At 41.9% G+C, this 21,946-nt stretch overlaps 2 protein-coding genes across 4 annotated transcripts in view; both read right to left on the bottom strand.

Annotated features, from left to right (window-relative positions):
• Positions 1–21,946, bottom strand: part of LOC131260675 (alkaline phosphatase 4) — a 328,385-nt gene that overhangs the window by 4,448 nt on the left and 301,991 nt on the right. The window lies entirely within an intron of this gene.
• Positions 1–21,946, bottom strand: part of LOC131260673 (G protein-coupled receptor kinase 1) — an 86,026-nt gene that overhangs the window by 24,861 nt on the left and 39,219 nt on the right. For all 3 annotated transcript variants that reach the window (XR_009178166.1, XM_058262465.1, XM_058262466.1), the window contains exons 3-4: positions 15,883–15,959; positions 15,028–15,101 (exon numbers count right to left, since the gene is read on the bottom strand). Coding sequence is in view for 2 of the 3 variants with exons in the window: in XM_058262465.1 (XP_058118448.1) it covers positions 15,028–15,101; positions 15,883–15,959 (151 nt within the window). In the remaining variant the exon portion in view is untranslated. The remainder of the gene's footprint in view (positions 1–15,027; positions 15,102–15,882; positions 15,960–21,946) is intronic.

The following is a 21,946-nucleotide window of genomic DNA, read 5'->3' as shown; positions in this document are numbered from 1 at the left end:
ACAGTCAGTGATGAACACTACGATATCGTATAAAATTCACTGCCAGTTGAATGAACTTTAAACATGATATCGATGAGGTCATGCAAAACGAAGCAAGGACCACAACTGGCAACAGGTTACACTGGAAAAAAGAACAATAAGAAACACTACAAAAACCAGAAGCATCTGTCAGACACGTTCCGAAGGCGCAATATTGCGAATCGATGAAACTGATGGCTAATCGATGAGGCGCTCGAACACTCAAACACCCCGACTGTTGAACGCACATAAACCATCAACTGTTGCTCCCCAAGGACAGGGAGAAGAGTATAAAAAAGACTGAAACACACAGACGAAAAACCCCCTTATGCTGGGAAGTATGGGAAGGCGGCAGCTTTTCCACCAACAACCGCCACGGACGTCGGCATGATTCGAGGCTTCCGGGTGAAACATAACACTCCCGTCCCATCAACACCCCGTTAAAACCCCGTGTCCTACTTTTCCGTATCGATCCGCAAACGAAACCAGATAGTTTCGAAGTGGAATATTTCCAAACCACCGACGAAGACTCGTGCGAGTGTGCCTTTCTTGTCTAATTTGGGACGATCATTTCCAGGATACCGAATGATAATCATACATCAGCGAAACGGCAGGGAAACGTATTCATATACGGTTGTGTAATTCATGCGTCTTGTTTATTAACAAAGCGTTACTTTAATAATGCCTGAACAAAAATCAAAAGATAATATCGATGAGGTAAACAGAAAAATTGTGTAATGATGGGGCATTGTTGGAGAGTTGAAAACATGTATAAGCATGGGTTCCAACAAACAAACAAGAGCATGAGAAAATTGCCCACCTGCCTGGACATGCTTTAGAGCTTTTCATACCGAGCTGACCTTGTTATGCTCTATTTTTAGGCAGCTTCTAAATTATGTAAAAATTGGATTCACGCACAATTTTTCCCCTTTCATAATATAAAGTATAAATCAACGGCTTTCGCTACCACGTAGATGTTTTCCCATATTTTAGGAAAACTGCCAAATACAGATACTTCATATTTTGCAATGATAAAAAGGCTGTGAAGTATTTCAATTTACTAATATACTAACTAAAATTTATATTTTGTGCGTGTAAAGATAAAAATTACAACAGTTGTTACAAAAAAAAGATTATTACTTCTGTAAAATTTACTAAAAACCACCAGAAGCAGCCGAACACATTTGATCACATTTCGGAAGGAAACACGAAACTGTTTGTTTCTGTTTTATCCAAAACAAAGAGTGTGCTTTTACATCACACATTACCATTTCCTGTGATATTTGGTAAGCTTGTTGCTGTGTTTTCTGCGGTTTCTTTCACTTTCAACCATTTTCAATCGTTAGAAAACGATGCTCGCGCCCGTGGTGTACACGTTGTTGAAGAGTAAACCAACAACGGTAAACAGAAATATGATAACCCAAAGAAACGAACGAAAAAAAAAATCAATAAACAACGGACGTCGAAAGGCACGTCTTCTACACGCCGAGCGCCGAAAAAGCCGATGGAAAAAGTTTTTCCTTCACAGCGCACAGTGGAAGTATTTTTTTCCCCCGGTTTTCCTATGAACGTGGAAATTTTCATACTTCAACTTCGACCGAAATGCTAAAGCACGCGGAGTGTGAGAGCTGTAGCACACTTGAGAGCAGAGAAGCATCACAGGGAGAACCACGAAAAGGAAGAAAAGGAAAGAAGGAAATATGATATTCAGCCCCGGCCTGGTGTGGAAAAGTGGGCGCATCGAAAGTCGATAGATTGAACGATTTTTCGCGCTTGAAACGCACCCAATTTTCCACTTCAACGAGCGATGGCTTGGCGATGGGACGATTTTCTAAGCTGCTGCACTAGATTTGGCCGACGCGACAACATTAATTTACGACAGCAGATAGATTTGATTAAATTTGGTTAAACCCGGCGGAGGAGGAAAAACTATCAGGTGCGTCGATTGTGAAACGGTTCACAATTTCCTGCTCGACGTCCTCTATCCAACCCGGAAAAAAACATTTCATCACAGTAAAAGCTTTTCGATTATCTTTCCCTCCGCTTGTTAGCTCGTCCTAGTGGTGTTTGTGTTGCGTATAATACCTTTAAAAAAGTGGGTCGATGAAGGACGGGTGGAAAAAGGAATGGAAAATAAGAAAGCACAATTGCCAGCTCCATGCGATTCCGGCACGCAACTACTAACACTCATCAGAGGCAAAAGCGAATGCTCAAGGGGCGAAAGAAAAACAAAGCTAAGGGCATGGGCGGTCCGAAAATGAGGTCCTTTTTCAATCCCCCCTCAAGCGAACCTGTGCGCCTGTGAAAGTGTTAATCCGTACTAGACGCCCCCGAGAGGGATTACTAACACGCAAACAGGAACTTCGCTCCCTAAAGCAGGACGACACACAAAGGACGATTACGACACAAAGCAAAGCGAGCAGCGGAATAGGAATAGTGTGTGCCAAACGTGGACGGGTTTGAAAGGTGCTAAAATATTTATAATCACGAAAACCGACGTTCATGCGTGGCGGAAAAGGAGTGCGAAAGGGAAAGCGACGATGGGAGTTAATAACGCATGACGGACGCCATCCAGGGAGAAGGCTCGATTTGTTGCAGCAACAATGGGCTTTACAGGCACTCGAGATTTTCTTCCGAGACAAAACGATACGTTGCGGACGTGATGGGGAAGGGAAATTTTCCTCTATGGTGTGTTAATTTGATCATTGTTCGGGCGAGGAAATTCAAGAGGGTGGATAATTTAGTGGCTAATAGTTTTAATTTTAAACATCATTATAATTCTAATACCTAATTAATAATAATTATTTCTTCCATTGATTGTCGTTAGATACTAACTACCAATGCAATGTTATAAATTACATGTTCAGATGCACGAACATAAATTCTAATGTTCTAAGTTATAGTACATCTTGCATTTGCTCGATCTTTTCGCTTCAAATAATAAATCTTCCATTGGAAAGAATGCATATGATAAGACGCAATTTAACCTCGCGCACTTTGAGTATGCACTCAAACCAAAACTAACGTATTCGATCCGTGCTAGGATCAACTGAAGGATGCAAAAAGGTACAATTTGTGGCCCACGATAAATGTCTTCGATAAATCACACAGCAGGACCGGAAGACGGGGAAAAATTCTGCGACAATTCTTATGCATCATCGCCATTATCACAACCCCCATTTCCTACGCCAACCCCACCACCCCTAGGGGGAAGAGAAGCATCATCACCGAGATGAGGGTCCTTCTGGGTCGGACACGTTTCGCGTGGGAAAAATCGAACCTGCCGTAAACGTTTTCCCACGACGCACGGTGATGAAGACTGATGATAGGAAGCCGCCCCCTCCGGAAGGGTGGCGAATGCTCACGCCTGCACAATAAATCCCATTTTGCACCGTGTTCCGCAATACCGGAGGCAGTGTGTGTTGCTTTTCACACACAACCGGCCATGTTCCAGGCGGCACTCGAGAACTATTCATTTCCCGGCGAAGATTAATAGTTGTACGCTATCCTTCACTCTCTACATCTCCGGACGGGGTTTTTTTATCCGACACGAGAATCTTGAATGTGCTGACCTCTTTTGCAACCCCTTCCTTATCACTGATCGATTTTTGTCTGGGCCGGCCGATAAACAGATATATTTTCTAAGCCAATAAAGACGTTGTTGTCACTCGATGCATGCCTGATAGCCGCCACAGACCCCTTTTTGTCTAACCTTGTAAAGACGGTCGGGCTTATCGGTGCACTTGCAAACGACCTATCGATCGATGATATCGAGACATGAAGTGAACAAAGCAAGTAGCCGGGTTTAATTATCTTCTCCGGTCATTGGACTATTTTGAGAGCATAACATGGACACATTCTGGACACACGTTGTTCTATTTTTTGTCACTCTAAATTAACATACCAGATAATATACCATGATGATGTAAATCAGTGAAGGGGTCCTTATAACAAGATGTTAAATCGATGAAGGCGCCTGGTAGTAGATTTACCGTATTCATGAAAATGTGCTAAACGAACTTTATCGGAAAAGAAAATGTTAGAAATTCCTATTCAAACCGGAAAAAACGAAAATCAATGACAATTTTTATTTCTCATGAGAAATAAACTACCCAACAATAAGCCAAATAAATCGTTACCAGTTTTCACATTTTTTATATATGTAAATACTAGCTTGACACGCCAGCGGTACTCGGTTAAGAAAGGTTTGGTTATGGTTTTAACTCTTAAGAAAAGAGAAAAGAGTTATGGTTTTAACTATTTACTTGAGAGTTATGTTTTAATGTAATAGTTACAATAACGTCATATCTAAAATGGCTCATATTTCATCGATTTCAAGTTGTATAAACCCTAACAATACGGCCAAGCCGTCTTTTCTGAAAAATAAAAAATAAATAAGTTGTATAAACCCTGTTGTATAACTTTAGTAAACCTTGACATATGTGTGCATGTGTTAGTAAAACTGAGAATCAATTGTAAAATTTGGATGATTTTATAAAAAAATAGTGATCAAACAAACCTTCAACAAGTGCATTACAGTGCTTAAACTTTGTGATTGGCCGAGTTTTTAGTGTACACAAAACTAAATACATAAAAAAAGCTAAAATAGATAATAGAAGGTGTCGAAAGGAATAAATTCAACATAATAAATCTTACAGCACCTGCCCGATACTATAGTCGAGTGCGATTTCTTGCAATTTGATACAAAAACATCCATCAGCGAATATTACAACAGCGTGGAAAAGCAATCAGTTTGCGTTGGCACATTTGCCATTCCGCTTCGAGCGCATCAACCGACTAGAGCATTGGTATGCACACCACTGCACGCCAAATGCGATGCTTAGCGACCAACAGAGCGACAGGATCCAGTCACCATGGTTTCATCATTTCGCTCCAGCATTGGTTTTATTTCCCATCACCCCCGGCGGCAAATGTGTTCCTTCATTCAGCGCGTACCAAAAGGGTAGGGAAATTGCAGCAAACACAAAAAACGGAACTTCCTTCCGGCGAACCAACTGCGGGGGTATCTCCCACTCATGCATACCAAGTATTCATTCTTTTTTTTCAGCCCCAAATGAATACTTCCTCTGTCCGTGTTTTCTACTGCGTTAACCAAGCGCAATTTTCCTCCGTGCGAAGCTGTTTAGTAAACATCATTCATTCATCACCTTGAGCGCTCGGTCGACCATTCTCTCCGGAGATGGCATCATTTTCCATTTGAAGCAGGGATTCTAACCCCCAACCTCCCCCCTTTGCCCACCCCCTAGGCACCGTCGCACCGTTTGCTGGACAAACAGGATGATGATTTTCCTGGTTTTTACCTTCGCTCGAGCAGAAAATAACACTGAATCATCCGTCGGAGTGCAGTCGGGTTGTAAAGTTAACCACAACCATCCAACCCTAACGGCTTCAGGAGTTGGTTAGACCAACCGGTGGTAATAGTAAAGGTCCATTTTTGTAACGCAATGCTTTAGTATCTGCGATGCGTTTTTCTTGTCCCATTTTTCAAGCATTTTGTTGAAGATTTGTATCTGGTTTAGTTTGTGTATGTTATCCAACGAGTTGTAAATAGAGGGGAAAATTACAGTAAACCGCGCTTCCGCCCTTCATTTTAAAATTGTTTCAAAACACAATTTCAACATGAAAAGTATTTTGCTAATCCAAGTATCCTTACACTTTCCCAAATCAAGCTGGTTGCTATAGCAATCGATGCTATGTAATGGGAACAGCTGTTCGGTACTTTATGTCAAAAGTAAATACGTTTAGCTATTTTTGTTCATGTTCCATATTTGTGGACAAACTGAAAATATTAAACATCCGTGGCAAGTTAGTGACTTTAAATCGAAAACAAAGCGCATCAGGATCGATCAATGAAGACGCTAATTCAGTTCTTCTGTTGCGGGACTGTTGGTTGGGATTTTTTTTGTCTAATTCAGCAGCAGATTACCGATTGCATAGAAAACTTGCATGCAAATTGGTTGGGATACAATCTTACACCTTACAAGTTGCCAAATTTTATATATTATAGATATAGATAGATATAGAAGAAGATAGATTTCCCATTCCCGGGGCGGAAAAAGGTGATGGTGGATTTATAAAAAATGTTCCTGTTTCGATTGCGCGTCCGCCTGACGCTTTTCCGAATGCCAGCGAACACTCATGTAAGTCCATGTGTCCCATGAATTCCCCGTTCAGTGCAGCTGGTGGGGCGAGATATGCACTTAAAATGTAACAAGATTGTCATGTAGTACCACACCCTCCCCTTCCGAGGATTCGATGCAGGAAAATGAAACTCCCTCGGCGGTGAAGCCGGGATTTACACAATGCAAACATGCGCTTCCGACGTTCCTCGAGAACTCCCTCCGAAGGGACCAGCTGTCGCGTTCTGGCCGTTAACAGGAGTGACGGTGTCGGTTGGAGGTAGCCGACAAGACGAGCGGAATTGTTTATCTGCACCCTCCCCACGCAGAACTAAACTACCGAATTTCAAGCTGTTTCCCCCGCGCACGGAAAGAAAAAGGAACCGGAGGAAAGGTTGACTACGGGGGAAGGCTGCTAAAACTGATTCCCCGTTCTGGAGCGATTGTCCTGGGCAGATGCAATCGTAGTTCTAACCTTTCCGGCTCCAGCAGTTGTTGCCGCGTGCTTTTCCCATGGGTTCCCCCGCGTGGATGAATGCACACGCAAACGAACGGTATTGCGGTATGGTGGTTCGTTCGAAACGGGACCACGCCAAAGGAGACCCTCCATACGAGAAGGACGAGCCAAAGGATAACATTTGCATCGAAAGCCAACGAAGTGGTGCTACACGCAAGGGGTAGAGCTTGCGATACGAACACAAGCGGCGAGTACAATGGCAAAACGTTGTTATCGTTGCTTCCTCTTCCATCCAGCGTCATTCTCTTTTGGAGTTACCTTAGTTACACAGCATCAGAATCCTCTCAGGCAACCCTTGCCTCTAGCACCGAACTCTTTTGTGCATGGGAATCGTTTCTAGTGATAATGTAGGATATCTTTTAAAGGAGCCGAGCGTTTGTGCCGGTCGGTTCTTCCGTAATGGGCGGTACTAGTTCGCTGAAATCCCAGCACGCACGGTGGAGCATAGGAAACCCTCAAAAGCAGTGCCCCGTGTCGATCATCCTCAGAGTCTTTAAGTCAACGCCAGCGTACCGATGTGGGCTGAAACACATCTCTTTGTCCGTCTTTGGCGAAATTTCCCCAACATTTTCTACTTCACAAAAACCGATCAAATACCCAAATTCTCCAAAGCACTCGTACCTAACACCCCCGATAGTCACTCCTCCGTCCGTCCTTCGACCAAAGCAAGAAGCCACGGAATCCCAACCGAGGCGTCTGACGCCGGGTTTGGAACTGCCGTAGCCGTCTTCGCGGAAGGACTTCTTTCGCACTGCTCTCGCCGGGCATCATGTTGGAATGCCACTGGCATCTGACCCAGCGTGGGGTAGCATTTTTTTAAAGCGCTGCCAGCGAAGCCCAGATCCACTGCTTGTAGAGGTTTCCGGCAAAACACTTGTACCGACACCGTCATCCACTGCTTACTTCCGATCCGATCGGTAAGAGATTCGAACCCTATCCGGTATCGAACCGGAATTCGGGTTTGGTGGGTGGAAAATTGGAAGCAAATATCCAATTTCTGTATGCAGATGGTACCATTAATTTTTACAGCATTCCCTTCACAAGAGCAGGGGACGTGAACGAAAAGGGGGTTTGTTTTGTCAAGGGAATTTAAGTAGCGTAGAAACTAAGACCTTATCTTTAGAAACGGTAGAATCCAATGTATAAAGCTTATTTTCAATTTGTAAAACAAAATGAGTGAATACTTTCAAATAAACCAGGTTCGCCTCGCAAAAACGAACAGCTAAACTGTAGACTAAAGCTCTTTGTTTCATAGCATATCCTTTCAATTCGTGTGGCATGCAATCATTCCAACAACACGTTTCTTCACGCTAAAATTTACTCTTGAAATCATCAAGCATGGTCCGGAAAAGTTGTCCCAGTTTAATTACGTTTCAAGAACTGTCTTAATTATGAGTTTTAGCAAGCAAAATAAAATACGGGTACGATCCTGCACGGAACAAACCATGCTAGAGGAGGGCGCGACAAGGAAAAAGTACACGACTCTAAAATAAAACAAACACGTATTGCAAAACTTTCTTCCCCTTCGCGACCCCTCTCTCAACCTGGTGCAAAGTTCGAGTTCGTTCGTGGAGTGGAAAACTTTAGAATTTTTTCTCTAGTCCAGCCATGCGAGCTTTACATCCACTGAGAAAACTGCTGGCGCCTTCCAGTTGTACCTGTCGAAAACTTTCAATTTGTCTTTTCATAAGAGCACACACGAAATACAGGGTTTCGTGCAGTTTTCTCAGTTTCGTTACGTGACGTTCTCTCTTTTTTGTCGCCCCATTCCAGAGTTGGTTGCGCTTTTCCACGGCATATGGAACATGCTATACACCAGACACCATTTGACTGCATCGCAACGGCACCAGCGAACGTTAAAATGTACAACAACGGAACAAGCTAACATTAATTGAAGTATAAATAATCTAACGGCTGGTTTTTAAGATACGATCTGTTTCTTCCCCAAAACAAAATTAAAATTAGCTTTTAAAATGCAAATGGGTTATTTCCTGTTGTGTTCGACTTCTTAAAAAACATTGACATAAATATTTTGTTTATTAGTCAGCAAAGAAAAATCAAATTCTATTACTTCGACTTCACCTGTTAGTGCGAATTTAAAAACAAAACTACTAACCGTATGGAAACTAAAGCCATTATTTTCAAAACCCCTAGAACGTTAAATCTATTCCATCGTTCAATTTATTGTATAGCAACATCAAGAATCCTTCAAAGTTTGTTGTATGTTTCAGCGGGCATTTTATCTCCAAGCTGGGAATTGTTCCTTAGAGATGGTTTTTCTTCAGAATGATCCCTCATTTAAGACAAACTTTTCTTTGTCGATCTGGGGGGTAATGGTTGATGTTGATGATGAAATCATTCAAGCGTTTTACATCGATGTATAAAGTTTTATATTGTTGTCAGTCTACCTTCTAGGGTTTCTACAAAAGTTACATTTGCCAACACTTGTAGGTTTCTACAAATCAAACTGTAGTTTATGTTCACCTTAGTAAACGCATCATCAACGAAGAAACTCAGCTTCATTTCTTCAAAGTGTTACACTTAATAAGGCTGAGCGACTCTTTTGCGACGAAAACATGATGAGCTTTGTCACCCTTAGGAAAGAAAGGCCACTCGATGAATTGATGCTCGTGGTGTCAAAGGAAGTGCCCACTAGAAACTATGCAGTATAGGTTGATTGAGGTGGTGGTGACCAGGCGCGAACCATGCCAGAACGGCTCAGTACGAGAGGATATTGAAGTGCCAACGAACACTTAATACGATGACAATTCTAAGTGGATGTTGATGTCTCAAATGCAGTATTTGGCGTGTACTTCATTCTCGCAATCCCTGTTCGTGCTTTTATGCCATTAAGAACGATAAGGTGCTACTTTTTTACACGAAACAACTTTGTTACACAACTTAAAGTTTTGAACAAGTTATCGTTTTGCCTGTTTTTGCAATCTAAAAACATAAATGCCCATTTTTTATCCAGTTTGACTTGTGTTATTCTATTTATCTTATTTTAATATTAAGTAAGCTAACATTACCAAGGAATGAAGATAATTGAATGAACCCTCCGCCTACTTTACAATCCTCATTCTCGGAAGCAGCAAAACTCATTGAAATAATTACGCTCCTCGACAGCGGCTTCGGAACTACTTAACCTCTTTCGCTCGTGCAGTTATTGTGAGTTCCTAATGGTGCGCGGATGGTGCAAATCGAAGGAACCCCCGGTGGGCGGATGAAAAATAAGATAAAATGGTGGATGGGTTGCGGCGCCGGTTGGACTCATCCCGCGAGATTAACTTTTTAGCCCCCAAATTAAACCTTTCAGGTGGTAACAAGACGACCCGGAATCACCGGTGTACGGACTAATAGTTGGTAACTTTCAGCCCGGAGGCGGCCGTTCAGTTCTTCTTCAGTTTCGAACATTCAGACAGGTCAGTGCGCCGGCCGCTTTACAGGATAGCTCCTTACTGGGAATGGCAGGACCTGTCGGTTCTGAGACTAATAGAGTTGTAATTAAAACTTTCATTCGATTTCACCTCCGGAAAAAGCTTGCGAAACCTGAGGTAGCTTCGCGGTGGAGGCTCTATTCCATCAAATCTCTTGTACATTTCAAGAAGAATCATATATTATATTATTTTAATTCATAATCTAAATAAAAATATTAAATATTAAACGATAAACAACGACCCACTTGCCATTCTGAAACGTGGAAAAGTTTAGAAAAGTCCATGCCAGAAATAATCCTACGATAGAAGCGAAAGTTTATATGGCACCAGAATGGTTGCAGCATTCGTCCATGCTAAGTTCCGCTATACATTCACTGGTGGGATTGTTTTTTCAGGTCACCAACGCAAATAATTTTGATCTGCTCTTTTTTGCATGTTTTTCTAGGACACCAGTAAAACATTTTTCCGTCAGACTGCGTAGGATGCGAAGCACGGATAGGTTGTAATAAATTGCGAAAAATTTCCTCGGATGGAAAGAAATATGGTTCAACTTTGAGGATTAAACGGCGAAAAGAAACCGATACGATGGAACAAGAAGGAACATACAAATAAAAACTTTAAACTATTTGCTTGGCACGAAGTTTACTGGTCTTTTTTCACATTGAAGAGAAAAAAAGGGAAAAAATATTTCGCAACCTGATTTGCAACACCAAACAAATAAAATATACCAACGGAGCGGAAAATATCGAAAGCAGAACACAAACTGAAATTGAACGTTCCTTTAGGTCAAATGATTTTCAGCAAGGGAAACAACACACATTTCTATGAAAATTAATAATCACAACAACAAATTTGGAAAGCACGACAACAGATTGGAAAATAAAATGTACAACAATCTTTTAATTTAAAAAATAAAGAAAAAAGAAAACCGTCCAATGGCTGAAATGGTTGGAAAAGCAATCAACATAATTTTCTAAGACCAACACGCTTTCAAACTCGCCCACACAGGTGGAAGATAAAGTTCGGTCTCAGGAAATGCACGTGAAATGGCCGAAGAAGGCAGTTTCTTGTTCCGTAGCTACCGTAGGTACACCTCGACTACAGTTTTGTATGAGAAAGGAAACAGGAAGTTTGCTCCTTGCTCTTGGCGGAGAAACAATCGAGCGATGTACGGGAAGCCGATGGAATAGTTCGGATTCGCAGCCGATGGCAACGAAACGGTAAGAACGCTAATAAAATGGACACTGGAACATAAAACGTGCCCCGGAAAGCGTGTACCACCCTTGGCAAGTTTGTGTGGAAGTCGTAACTATTTCTCGATTTTTCTTCGTACATAGTTGCTATGGTAGCGGCACTGAAGTACGCACCACCATGCAGCAACAGACTTAAAGCGGAAGCCGTAACAATTGAAGAAGTATAGAGGGCTAGAGGAAATAACCACTAAACTTACATCGATAAGCAGACTACGTCGAGTTGTGGCGAAACAACACTTTAAAAATCACTATCATAAGTAAACAACATAGTATAAATATTAGAAATGCTCTTATTGGACTTCAGATGGCAAACACTATTAACATTTGATGCAGACTATTAATTTTTTAAATACTTCATATTATTTCTGTAATAGTTAACAAATCACAAGAATCACAAATCAACAACAAATCAAGAAACTTGTGCGACTTGTATTTCTAAATGTTGCAAGTTAAAAAAATTAAAAGTCTAAGTAAAATTGTGAACTTCTAAAAAAAGCGTTGGACTTTCGTTACGAACATTAACATTGAGTACATTACACGAAACTCTAGAGGAGAACGAAATCGGACGAAGTTTTTACAAATCTAAACTAATCGAAACATAGAAAGAATAAAATTGTTTTCTTTTAGGATTATCCTGAGTGTCCTTTTTCAGTTATACACAGTTTCTTGCTTTTCTTTCTTTTTTTCCTATATCGATTACCTTTGTCCACGGAGGAACTTTACCCCCGAGGATATCACTTTCCATTCCCAACGAGAGTTCTGTTTTTTCGTTCTTCCAATCACCAAATGTTCTATACATCTGAGACTGTTTCACCACGATACCATGTAAGTTTTAAGAGGATCTGTACATGGTTCGAGAACCAAAACCACTTCTGGTAAAATAGAATCTCTAAACAAAAAAATCGAACCAAGAACAAAAATAATCGATACCAAATCGACAAAGCAGCATAACAATTTCATATATTGACTTTTTTCGTTCGAGAATACAATTTCTTGGGTAGCTTAAGGCTGCTCGTGTATTGATATTCACTCGCCAAATTGTTAGTATTGAAAATTTAACAATGAAGCTGAGCGTAGGACGATTCCGATGTAGCTTATTAAATGCTTTCAACTTCTAACTTTTTCAATATCAAACAATCTCAATTTAAAACAAACTTCATCTATTCCAGGGGAAAAAATTATACTACGTAAGTAATTGAATGTTGTTCTTCTATCAACGCGAATTAAAAACGAATTCGTTCAATCGGACCTCGTACCAAACCACTTTAGACTAATTAATGGCTGGTTCCAAGCATCGCTTTTTTTTCAACGGGCGCATGGCGATCATCATCATTTGCTCAAAACGAGGAACGTAGTTTATGATGCGCGGGTTGTGTCCGTTTGACCATGGACCAACGGTGCTCCGATGGAGCAGCTGTCACTAAAGGGTGTATAAAAATAATCGTCTCCAACATCCCCATTTTTCCCGGACGACCAATAAACCAGTTGGAGATTTTGAAAATATGAACAGAAACTTGTTTGAAGAGTAGGAATGGGGTTGGCTTCTCCCTTTTTTCGACAAACGGCAAGGGCAAGGTCGATCGTGCGTGATAGATTGACATCATTTATTTATGTTTTTCTTAATCGGTTTAATGCTTCACGATCACGAAGTCCCAACCAAAAAATATCCATACTTTGTGGTCAACAACATTAATCATCAAATGTTTCGGTGTTCCTCTCAACGCTCGTCGAGAGGCTGACATCATAAAGTCAAACGGAAGAAATCACATGTAGAGATATTTACGTAACGTTGCAAACACGCTCGGTGTGCTTGTTATTTACTTGTAACAATGAAACGACCGACCAAATTTACATCATTTTCGAAACGAAATCAAAACCCATCATATTGAAAATCGAAATGCTTTTTGATGTTCGTTCCTTGCTTTCATCCGTCACGTTTATTGAGCGCGCTTTACAAGGCCCATTTGCTTTCGGTATCAATTTTGCGCCCTGAAAACACGCCTGATCGAAACTTTGTTATCCCTCTCTGACGTGCCGGGCCGATATTGTAAAGCCAAATACAACAGGGCGTACCGGTGAACCGCGACGTTGAAGTCAAACCGCTGCCATCGCCAGCCCATAACTCAACCGCGGCATCCGCCATTTATCAAACACTTGTCAAGCGACCCCAACCGAAGGGGCGGTGGTAGTGGTGGCGAACGGGGAAAACAATTCACACCGCAAATGAGATGCAGGCGGAAGAAGAAAAAAAAAAGACGGGGTCTCGACGCACTTCAAGCGATCCGGAAAGCGAAAAGGAAAAACAAAATTCCCCGAGGTTAAAAGAAAGTCAAACCGGAGTTTACCTCTTGACGGCGCGTGGACCGGGAAAGCAGGAAAGGGGGGACGGGGACGCGGGAATGTTTCATATTGCCACTGTTGCCGAAGATGGCCTGCAAGGCGTTGACAAGCCTGACCCGCTGTCCAGTGCTGCCAAACTCGTCAAGCTCACCTCTACCTCAAACAAGCTTCCATCAACTAATTTGCATTTAAATGAGAAATTTTACATCTTCAAACAGAGCGCAGCTTTACTCTTTTCGTTTTTCGCGATCGCTTTCCGTCTTCCTTCCTGTGTACTGTCACTTTCCCTCTTTACCAGTCAGTTACTTATTGTTTGCTTGGATCCTCTCCACCTTTTCTCGAGACGACCCTTTCGGGGGCTTCAGCAGACGATGGATGGCCCTTTGCAAGGTGGACAGGATATCCTGAGAGGTATTGGATCAAAACAAGCTCGGAAAAAGATTTGTCAACGTAAAGCCGTCACACCGGACGTTATCAATTACTTTGTTTTGCATACAGACATATTCATTAGCTTCAAACTAATGTACATTTCATAACATCAATTCACGTTTTCTAGAAAATAACTCACTTTGTTGTCGTTGTAGGATAATTGTGGGCAAACATTTAACTTTTTCTGATTTTAGGATTTAATTATAACAAACTCCCGTTGGGCGTTCGCAATTACCACGCAAATTCAACGAAAACTCCTCCACAGTTATACTTTTTCTTTTCAGGAGCTTCCGAACGGTGTTTTGGTTTTTTTTACAAAGATTTATTTTATTCCTTGCCCAGCAACACGAACCTTCGGTCGTCGGATTATCATGCTTCAGCGAAATAGACAAAGTATGTTTTGTTTTTATTTCTAGAGTTGCTTGAAATTAATTCACCCGACCGCTTCGCAAAATTCATCAAAGAAATTTGTTTTATTTTTCGAAACAAGCTCGAAATGCTGAGCTGTGTTCTTATAACGAAATACAATGTTGCGCTTTACCTCAGACGACATTTGAAAAAGGTTTTCTTGATCTATGCTTCCAGCTTTAACGGGATTGAACGGTATGATTAAACGAGCCCGCAGAATGTTGGAGCAAGATGTTTTCTTCTCTTAGTACGGAAATCATTTTTCGAAAGTTTTTCTTTTTCTAATTTAAGATTGATGCATGACGACTATTAGCTTTTAGTCTCTGAAATTTTGGATCTGGATGTCGGACCAACCAAGACTTGCATGAACAAACAATATGCACAATAAAGGAAATTTAATACTTGCACCGTTTTCTTCATCGGTTTTGAGCATTTGAAAAACAAATTAAAAAGAAAGAAACTCCATAAGCTCCTTGCATATTTACCTCCTCGTAGAATTTCAAATGTGGCACTGGTTCTTCCGATACGTTGTCGCAGAAGTCTCTGAATAATAAATATCCTGTAAAAAAAAACCCCCGTAGAAATTAGTAAAGCGCAATGTTAAAACGATTTTATCAAAACGTTTATTCACAGCATAAGGAATGAATAAATTTCGATTGATAGTATACAATTGAAAAAACACCAAGAACAAATTTATAAGAAGAAAAACTGAACAAGAATAACGTTCTAGTGAATTGATTTAATATCATCCACTTATCATGCAAATTACTAGATGTTGATAATCTAGAGATGGTAGAGGGATACTCGACCGGCTTCTTCATTTTCCTTTGCTTTATGTCACAAACTAGCAAATTGTTTCAAGGACGATAGGATATCTTTCGCACTCCTGTCCACCCAGTCGGTTTATTTTTCCTTACAAGAACTTCATTAGGGATAGTTTTACCACTGGATGTTTTTTTTTGTTCAATCTGACACTGAACGGGAATAAATTACTTCTGACCCGATTCTTAGTCCAAAATGTCCTCGCTGAGTTTTATGATCGATGACAGCTGTGGGAGAAACGTATTTTGGCCAGTGACGTTGAATAATGAACCTCGCGAAAGTGCATTCTTCGAATATTTGTTCCACTAAGGAACTCAGCAAAACGTTACTTTGTATGCAGTTGACAGTTGATAGGAAAATAATTGAGTAATAAATGCAGTCCAAACAGTGGAAAATAGATCCATTAAATTCTTCAGTGATTATATGATCGTGGAAGTTGCAAAAAATGAAAAAACTTTATCAACTGTTAAAGAATGAAAATACGATTGGAAATTTTAAAACATCAAAAACCTACTCACCTAGTACTTGGTTGAAAATTTTGTCGAAGTTGACCTCATTTTCCTTCTCGAGGTATTTGTGCATCACACTGCGAACACTGCAAAGAAGAGAAGAAAAGGGTATAAGAAAGGGCAATTGATCAATCAAAACGATTTATAAATAATTCAATAAATTTTCAACTCAACAAGAGAACGGTCTTATTACATCTAATTTTATTACGGTTGTGATAGCGAAAGCTGAACAGTACAAACATTTTTTCCAATGCTGCCAATGAAAACATAACACGAGCGATAAGACGGCCGAAACCGGACGCAGTGTCGTTCGAAAAGCGTTCTGTGGAAAATGCAATCCCAAAGATTCCACGCGGACAAAGTTGGTGTTACATATTCATGGAATATCTTACGGCTACGCCCGAGAGCCGGCAAATCTGGGAAAGCGGAGGCAGTGGCCCCGTTACAAAACCGGGCGGATGGGATTGGTCCCCTGTTTTTTGAATTGTAAATTTTTCCCGCTTTTAACCCGCGGAGAAGTTGGCGGAGGCCACACGGATAGGCGCGGCGGCAGGGTGGCTTCTAGGGCAAGACACATTAGGACGCTGGCGACAGCGATGAAGACCATTCATAATTAATTAAACTCAAAAGTCCAACGCACCCACGGCGGCCCTCTTCTGGTTCAGCGAGCGAGGATTTTCACAGAGGGAAAGTTCGGCAAGTGGGCTCTTAAGGAGGGGGGAAAATGGGACACAGACAGAGTCGAGCCCAAGTTGGCTTGTCACAAAACCTTTCATTAGCGCAAGCTTCCCCAGCTTGGGGAATCCCAAACTCGTCTGAAACATTTTCCATTTCCGTCTCTTTTTATCACCTCTTGCAACTCCTTATCACCTTTTCGGTCAATCTTTCCTCACGATAGTCCTCTCGTAAGGGCCCGAAACTGCTCGCTCATCCTGACACCGTAAAAGATGTCCCCGAATGACAGTAGTTTAGAGTTGCAAGTGTCCAAAAGTCGAAAGGTTTTCCTTTTCCCTGGTCTTCCCCGCCTGCCTTTCTACTTCTGTCAGCTTCTCTTCATTCCTTCTGGCCGCGAGATTGCTCGACGGAACGGTGAGGGATAATTAATTACTCAATCTTGATCAGGCGGCACATCGGTTTTTAGAAACAGGCCTTTGCTTGCCAACAGACCTACTACTCTACTAGAGATGGCTTTGGAAGGAAGATACCTCAATAAAACCCTATGCGTCCTCCGGGAGCTTGCCCTTTGCGATAAGTTATGCTGGGACGCTTTTTTCTCTTGTCCTTAAGCCTTGATGAAAACAAGTTGATGAACGATCCGTGGTTCGGCCTGCAAGCAACAACAGCATCTTATTGAATGTTCGGTTCTTTCGCTTGAAGGCGATCCTTAACCTGTCCTGTACCGGCTCTTCATCTTAGTTCATTATAAATTCCATTAATAAGTCAAACTGTGCCAGCGTGGAAATGTGGCTGCGTTCGGAAACACGATCGTCGATTAATTTTTCAAATGGGATCATTTTTCCACCCCTCAAACAACCGGCCCGCCCGGTGGATTAATCCTGATTCCCTTGTAGACCGAATGGGAAAGGGGGGGGCAGGAACTCTATTTAGCACGGAGTTTTCGGTATCCTCAACTCGAACGGGGGAGCAATTTGTTCGCTAATACTGATTATCCATGATAAACGGGCTCACAATGGGGCGAAACCACAATGTTTCTATCGAGCCAAAGCGACCTGGCGTGCGACAATTTATCATTTTCTAGTTCATATCGGAAGCTACGGAAAGTTTTCCATTGTTTTTTATTATATTAATTATGGCAAATTTGTTAATTGTCGACACATTATTAACTTCCTATCGGTAGAAGAACTACCGCCATCTAATAAAAAAAAGTATTGAACAACGATACGACTCTTCCTGAAAATTCCACCTCAAAATTAATTGAAAACTTTCTCCAGACATATCTTGTAAGTTAATTATTGGTTTATTTTAGCTATTCCGATTAGGCATGACTCATGGTTTGAATGTTCCAACAAAGCATGGAACAAACAAACTTGAAGCAACAGCGCGATGCGATTTAACCTTTGCCATTTTGCGGCGGTCTGAACTGACTGGTTTCATATGATCCGAGGCATCCGCAAACTGATTCGCCGAAAGCGAATCGTTTCGTTTGAAACTTAATCAAACACACTTTATGTTCGATGTGTGGGATGCTCCCGATGAAACACGCGTCGTAAGGTCGAGTAACGCGGGGGGGGGGGGGGGTGGGGGGGGGGGGGATCAAATTTTACACGTAATAAAAAACATACACAACCTACTTGTGCAAAGTCAAATAAACTTTGACGCGCTTTGAAGTGGAGCGAAAGAAAAATAAAAGCGCACAAAACGGGTTTGGTTTGGTCTTTTCTTTTTTCTTGGGTTTGCCGTATTGCGTTCCATCCATGAATCATCCCGAACCACGCTAGGAAAGCTCAGCAACGCGTACTTTGCACCTTCGCCAAAGTAATCGGCAAAGGAAACTTTCACCAAAGTTACGCCCCCTTGCAAAAAAAACCCGAGGCCAGATGTTTGTGGGGTTGTGTAAGTGTTTGTCTGGGCGTAGGTGTAGGTTAAGGTTAGCCCCGCACGCGCTTACCTCATTAATTCCGATCGTCCCGGGGAAGGGACGGGTGCGGTGCGGGACATGTTGTCGATGTGTGTCGATTCCAAACACTGTTAACTTAAGACGCGCTGGAATTTTCAATCCACGCAAACCGAAAGCATGATCCAATCACGGATCAAATCAAATCGAGCTCTTGCGGTTGAAAGGAATAATGTTTTCTTTGCTAGCTTTTGTAAATTGGACATGGCGTCGTCAAATCGAAAGCTTTTCGAGTGATTTTACATTTTTAACAACCAACCAAAGTCAAAATCAAACAGAAAAATGAGTTCAGTTCACATCAGAGGAGTTGTTTAAAATCGAATAATTCCGTGGACGCTGCACCTTGACCGGAACATAAACGAATACCCGAGTATCCTGACGAGACCTCCTCCGAGCCTCATTCACTCAAAAGTGGTCACGATCGCTTGACGAAGGCATGTAAAATTTACAAAGTTATGAACGACACTCGTCTTTGGGAAAGAGAACAGACAATGTATGAGAAAGTTGGACTTGTATACACAAGCCATGTGCGGGCACTACACGTTGATTAAATTACAATTTCTGCAATCGTTCAACTTTGGTATACGAACTTTTTCAAGCCGTTTTGGGGGGAAAGCTAATTGATTGAATCATTTACTACCCACACCGGTGATGATGAACCACGTTTATTTGGCCTGGTTTGTGGCAAATTTGAATTGCCTTCTCGGAACACAGGAAAGTTCACCGAAGAGCAATAAAAATATGCATCGATGCATGTTCTAGGAATATTGATCAAACAACATGTAAATATGGCGCAGGCATCCTTCCGAGAACGAGCTCATGGAAATTGGAATTTCCCAATAAGCATCTCTATACAGCAATAATGATAAAAAAAGTCACTCAAAACTACACCGGGTCAGGAAAATTTGCCCAAAACTTGATGGTGTTGTCGGAAAAGGGACTCGAAAAGTGCTCGAAAAGGTGGTTTAATATAGCATCATCAGCATCGATCCTCGAAGGAGGCCATGACAAAGAAACTTTTGCCTGTTCCGATTGGCTTACACATTCCACCGGCAATCTGCACACTCATCCGTATTTTAACGAACCCCGTAGAGGCTATGTCCCCATAATGGGTGCCTCTTTTGGTAAGTATAAAAATAGCTTTAATATTATTTATAAAAATATTTTGAAGGTTTTAAAATATGATTTAACGATTGTGCAAATTTATTACAACTAAAACACAGCTACTAACAATTTCGACTAACAAGGAAAAACAGACAGAGTGGTCGTTCATCTTTTCGTATAATGAGCGGCAAGGAATATTGAAGTGGTCTTGATGTAAAGAGCATAAAGGAAAAAGGGGACCTACTACAAGGTAGAAAGAGGAAAATGGGCGGGAATTACTCTACCCAAGCCACTGTGCCACTGTGCACGGTGGTTTGCCCCTGCTAATGGGGTCAAAAAACGGTTACTTCTAGGCAAATGGGTAACGTCCTTTACCCTTCCGGCAAGAGCCAGTAACGATGGTGGTGCGTTTGCTTCTTAAAATAAAAAGAAACTGCAAAAACACCCAACATCCATACTGCCATAAAGGACTGCTCCGCAACGGACACTTAAAGTACACTCGAATTTTACTTGCCGGTTGTGGGTATGAAGTTTTGCGGAATAGCCCAGAACCACTAACCAGGGTAAGGATATTGTGAGAGAAGCCGGTAGAAAGATATGTCCCGTAGCTGTGTTCTAGCACGTAACGGCGACGTACGAGCGATAAGGGATTTTTCTTCGAAACTTGATGGCCAAAAACTAAACGGACTTTAAAAGAGTTTTATTTGCCATTTCCTCACACTGTTATCGCAGAACACCTGGTATACTGGCGACGTAAAACTCAACTCGATTAGTTTTTAAAGACAGGTCTGCAAGGAATAGTTCCGCGAAGTTTACATAACATCATTTACACTAGGACAATATTCGAGTTAACAGAGATGCCGTGTTTTTGGGTGAGAGACTTCAACAAATTAGATTCTAAATAATACAGGACAGTTGTTCAACTAGGATATATACGGCCAAGCGTTTTTAGCATACTTTTTTAGTACAACCATGTTTGATAAAACTTGTTTATAAAATTTGCTAAACCGAGGGTTTTTGAAAAACAAGTGAAGACTTAGCTTCCCATAGAATTAGTTTTATTAATAGCTTTAGCTTTGATGTTATATTTTTATCTACTTATGGAGCAACAAATATTTCAAATAATATGCTTCGTTTTCTTGCATTTTTTAATATTATCGTACTCTACTTTAACCTAACTTTTCCTACTCTAACCCCCAAAAGCAAATCTTCCCCAAACCACACACATTTGTCATTACATAATTGACGAATCCGTCCGACACTAATACAGCGAAAGTGGCGACAAGGACGCGGAATACCTTTGCGGAAAAGCTCCGTCACAAATTATCGTTACTACGTTCCCGCTGGGATGAAGCACGTTGCCGTCTCGAAAGTGTGCCTTAAACCGTTAGGAAAATGGGGAAAAAACCTAAAAAAGAAGGTATTCACGTTTGTAACCGGCCGGGCGCTCGAAGGAAAAAAAGAACCAGGTATAAAAGCCATAAAAATATATCATGGCTCCAGAGACAGCTCTCCCGCGCGCGCACCAAGGACCCGGGGATATTATTTTATGTTGTGCAAATCCAACCTGCACGGACCAGAGAGAGAGAGGGAGGGAAAGATAAGTCTATCGGTGGACACTGAACCATAAAACCCGGAACCGGAACAGACATGACGAACGGAACCGAATGGACGGAGCACCCACGAGAACGAGAATTGAAATGTTTACTTCCCAAGCCAAATGGCTTCCGGTAGGTGAACGGGATAGTTGTGAGGGAGTGATGGGGAGGGGGGGGGGGGGGGGGGAGGAGTAATACAAGGATACCGGTGCGGATGCGGATCGACATTACCACATCCTGGTGGAGCATATCCCCAACGGTCTGCGGAGGTCGAACCACAGCTCAAATGTCCTTCCATACTAAATCCGTTCCGAGTGGGAGAAAGAGGGAGAGTGAGAAAGGGGGAAGCAGCGGCGAAGGGACTACATAATTTCGCCTTCCTCCCAATCGGAACCCGAACCATTTCCCGGGAGAAAACTGTCCTTCCCTTCACCAGCCAACGGTGGTGGACGTTGGACCATTTATTGTGCAGTTCGTTTGCAGTTAAAAAGTGCATTTCCTAACGAACTCCAACTGGCGTCGCCTTGCACTCCCTTTCCCCTCCCTTTTTCCCGATCCATCCGGCCACAAGTGTACCTTTTGCGACTGGGTCCGTTAGGTCCGTCTGTCTGTCGTCTCTATACCGATTGCCTTGGGAGCTTTATTTTTCCGTTCGTTTGGGTAGCAACAGCAGTTACTCACCACACCAGACCAGAGTCCGCTTTTCCACAATCATCCCTCGGCGTGAGGGACTGCC

Source organism: Anopheles coustani, chromosome 3 (genome assembly GCF_943734705.1).
Source record: "Anopheles coustani chromosome 3, idAnoCousDA_361_x.2, whole genome shotgun sequence".
Classification (NCBI taxonomy): domain Eukaryota; kingdom Metazoa; phylum Arthropoda; class Insecta; order Diptera; family Culicidae; genus Anopheles; species Anopheles coustani.
Note: the sequence above shows the minus strand (reverse complement) of the source record. Positions and strands in the feature narration are given on the sequence as shown.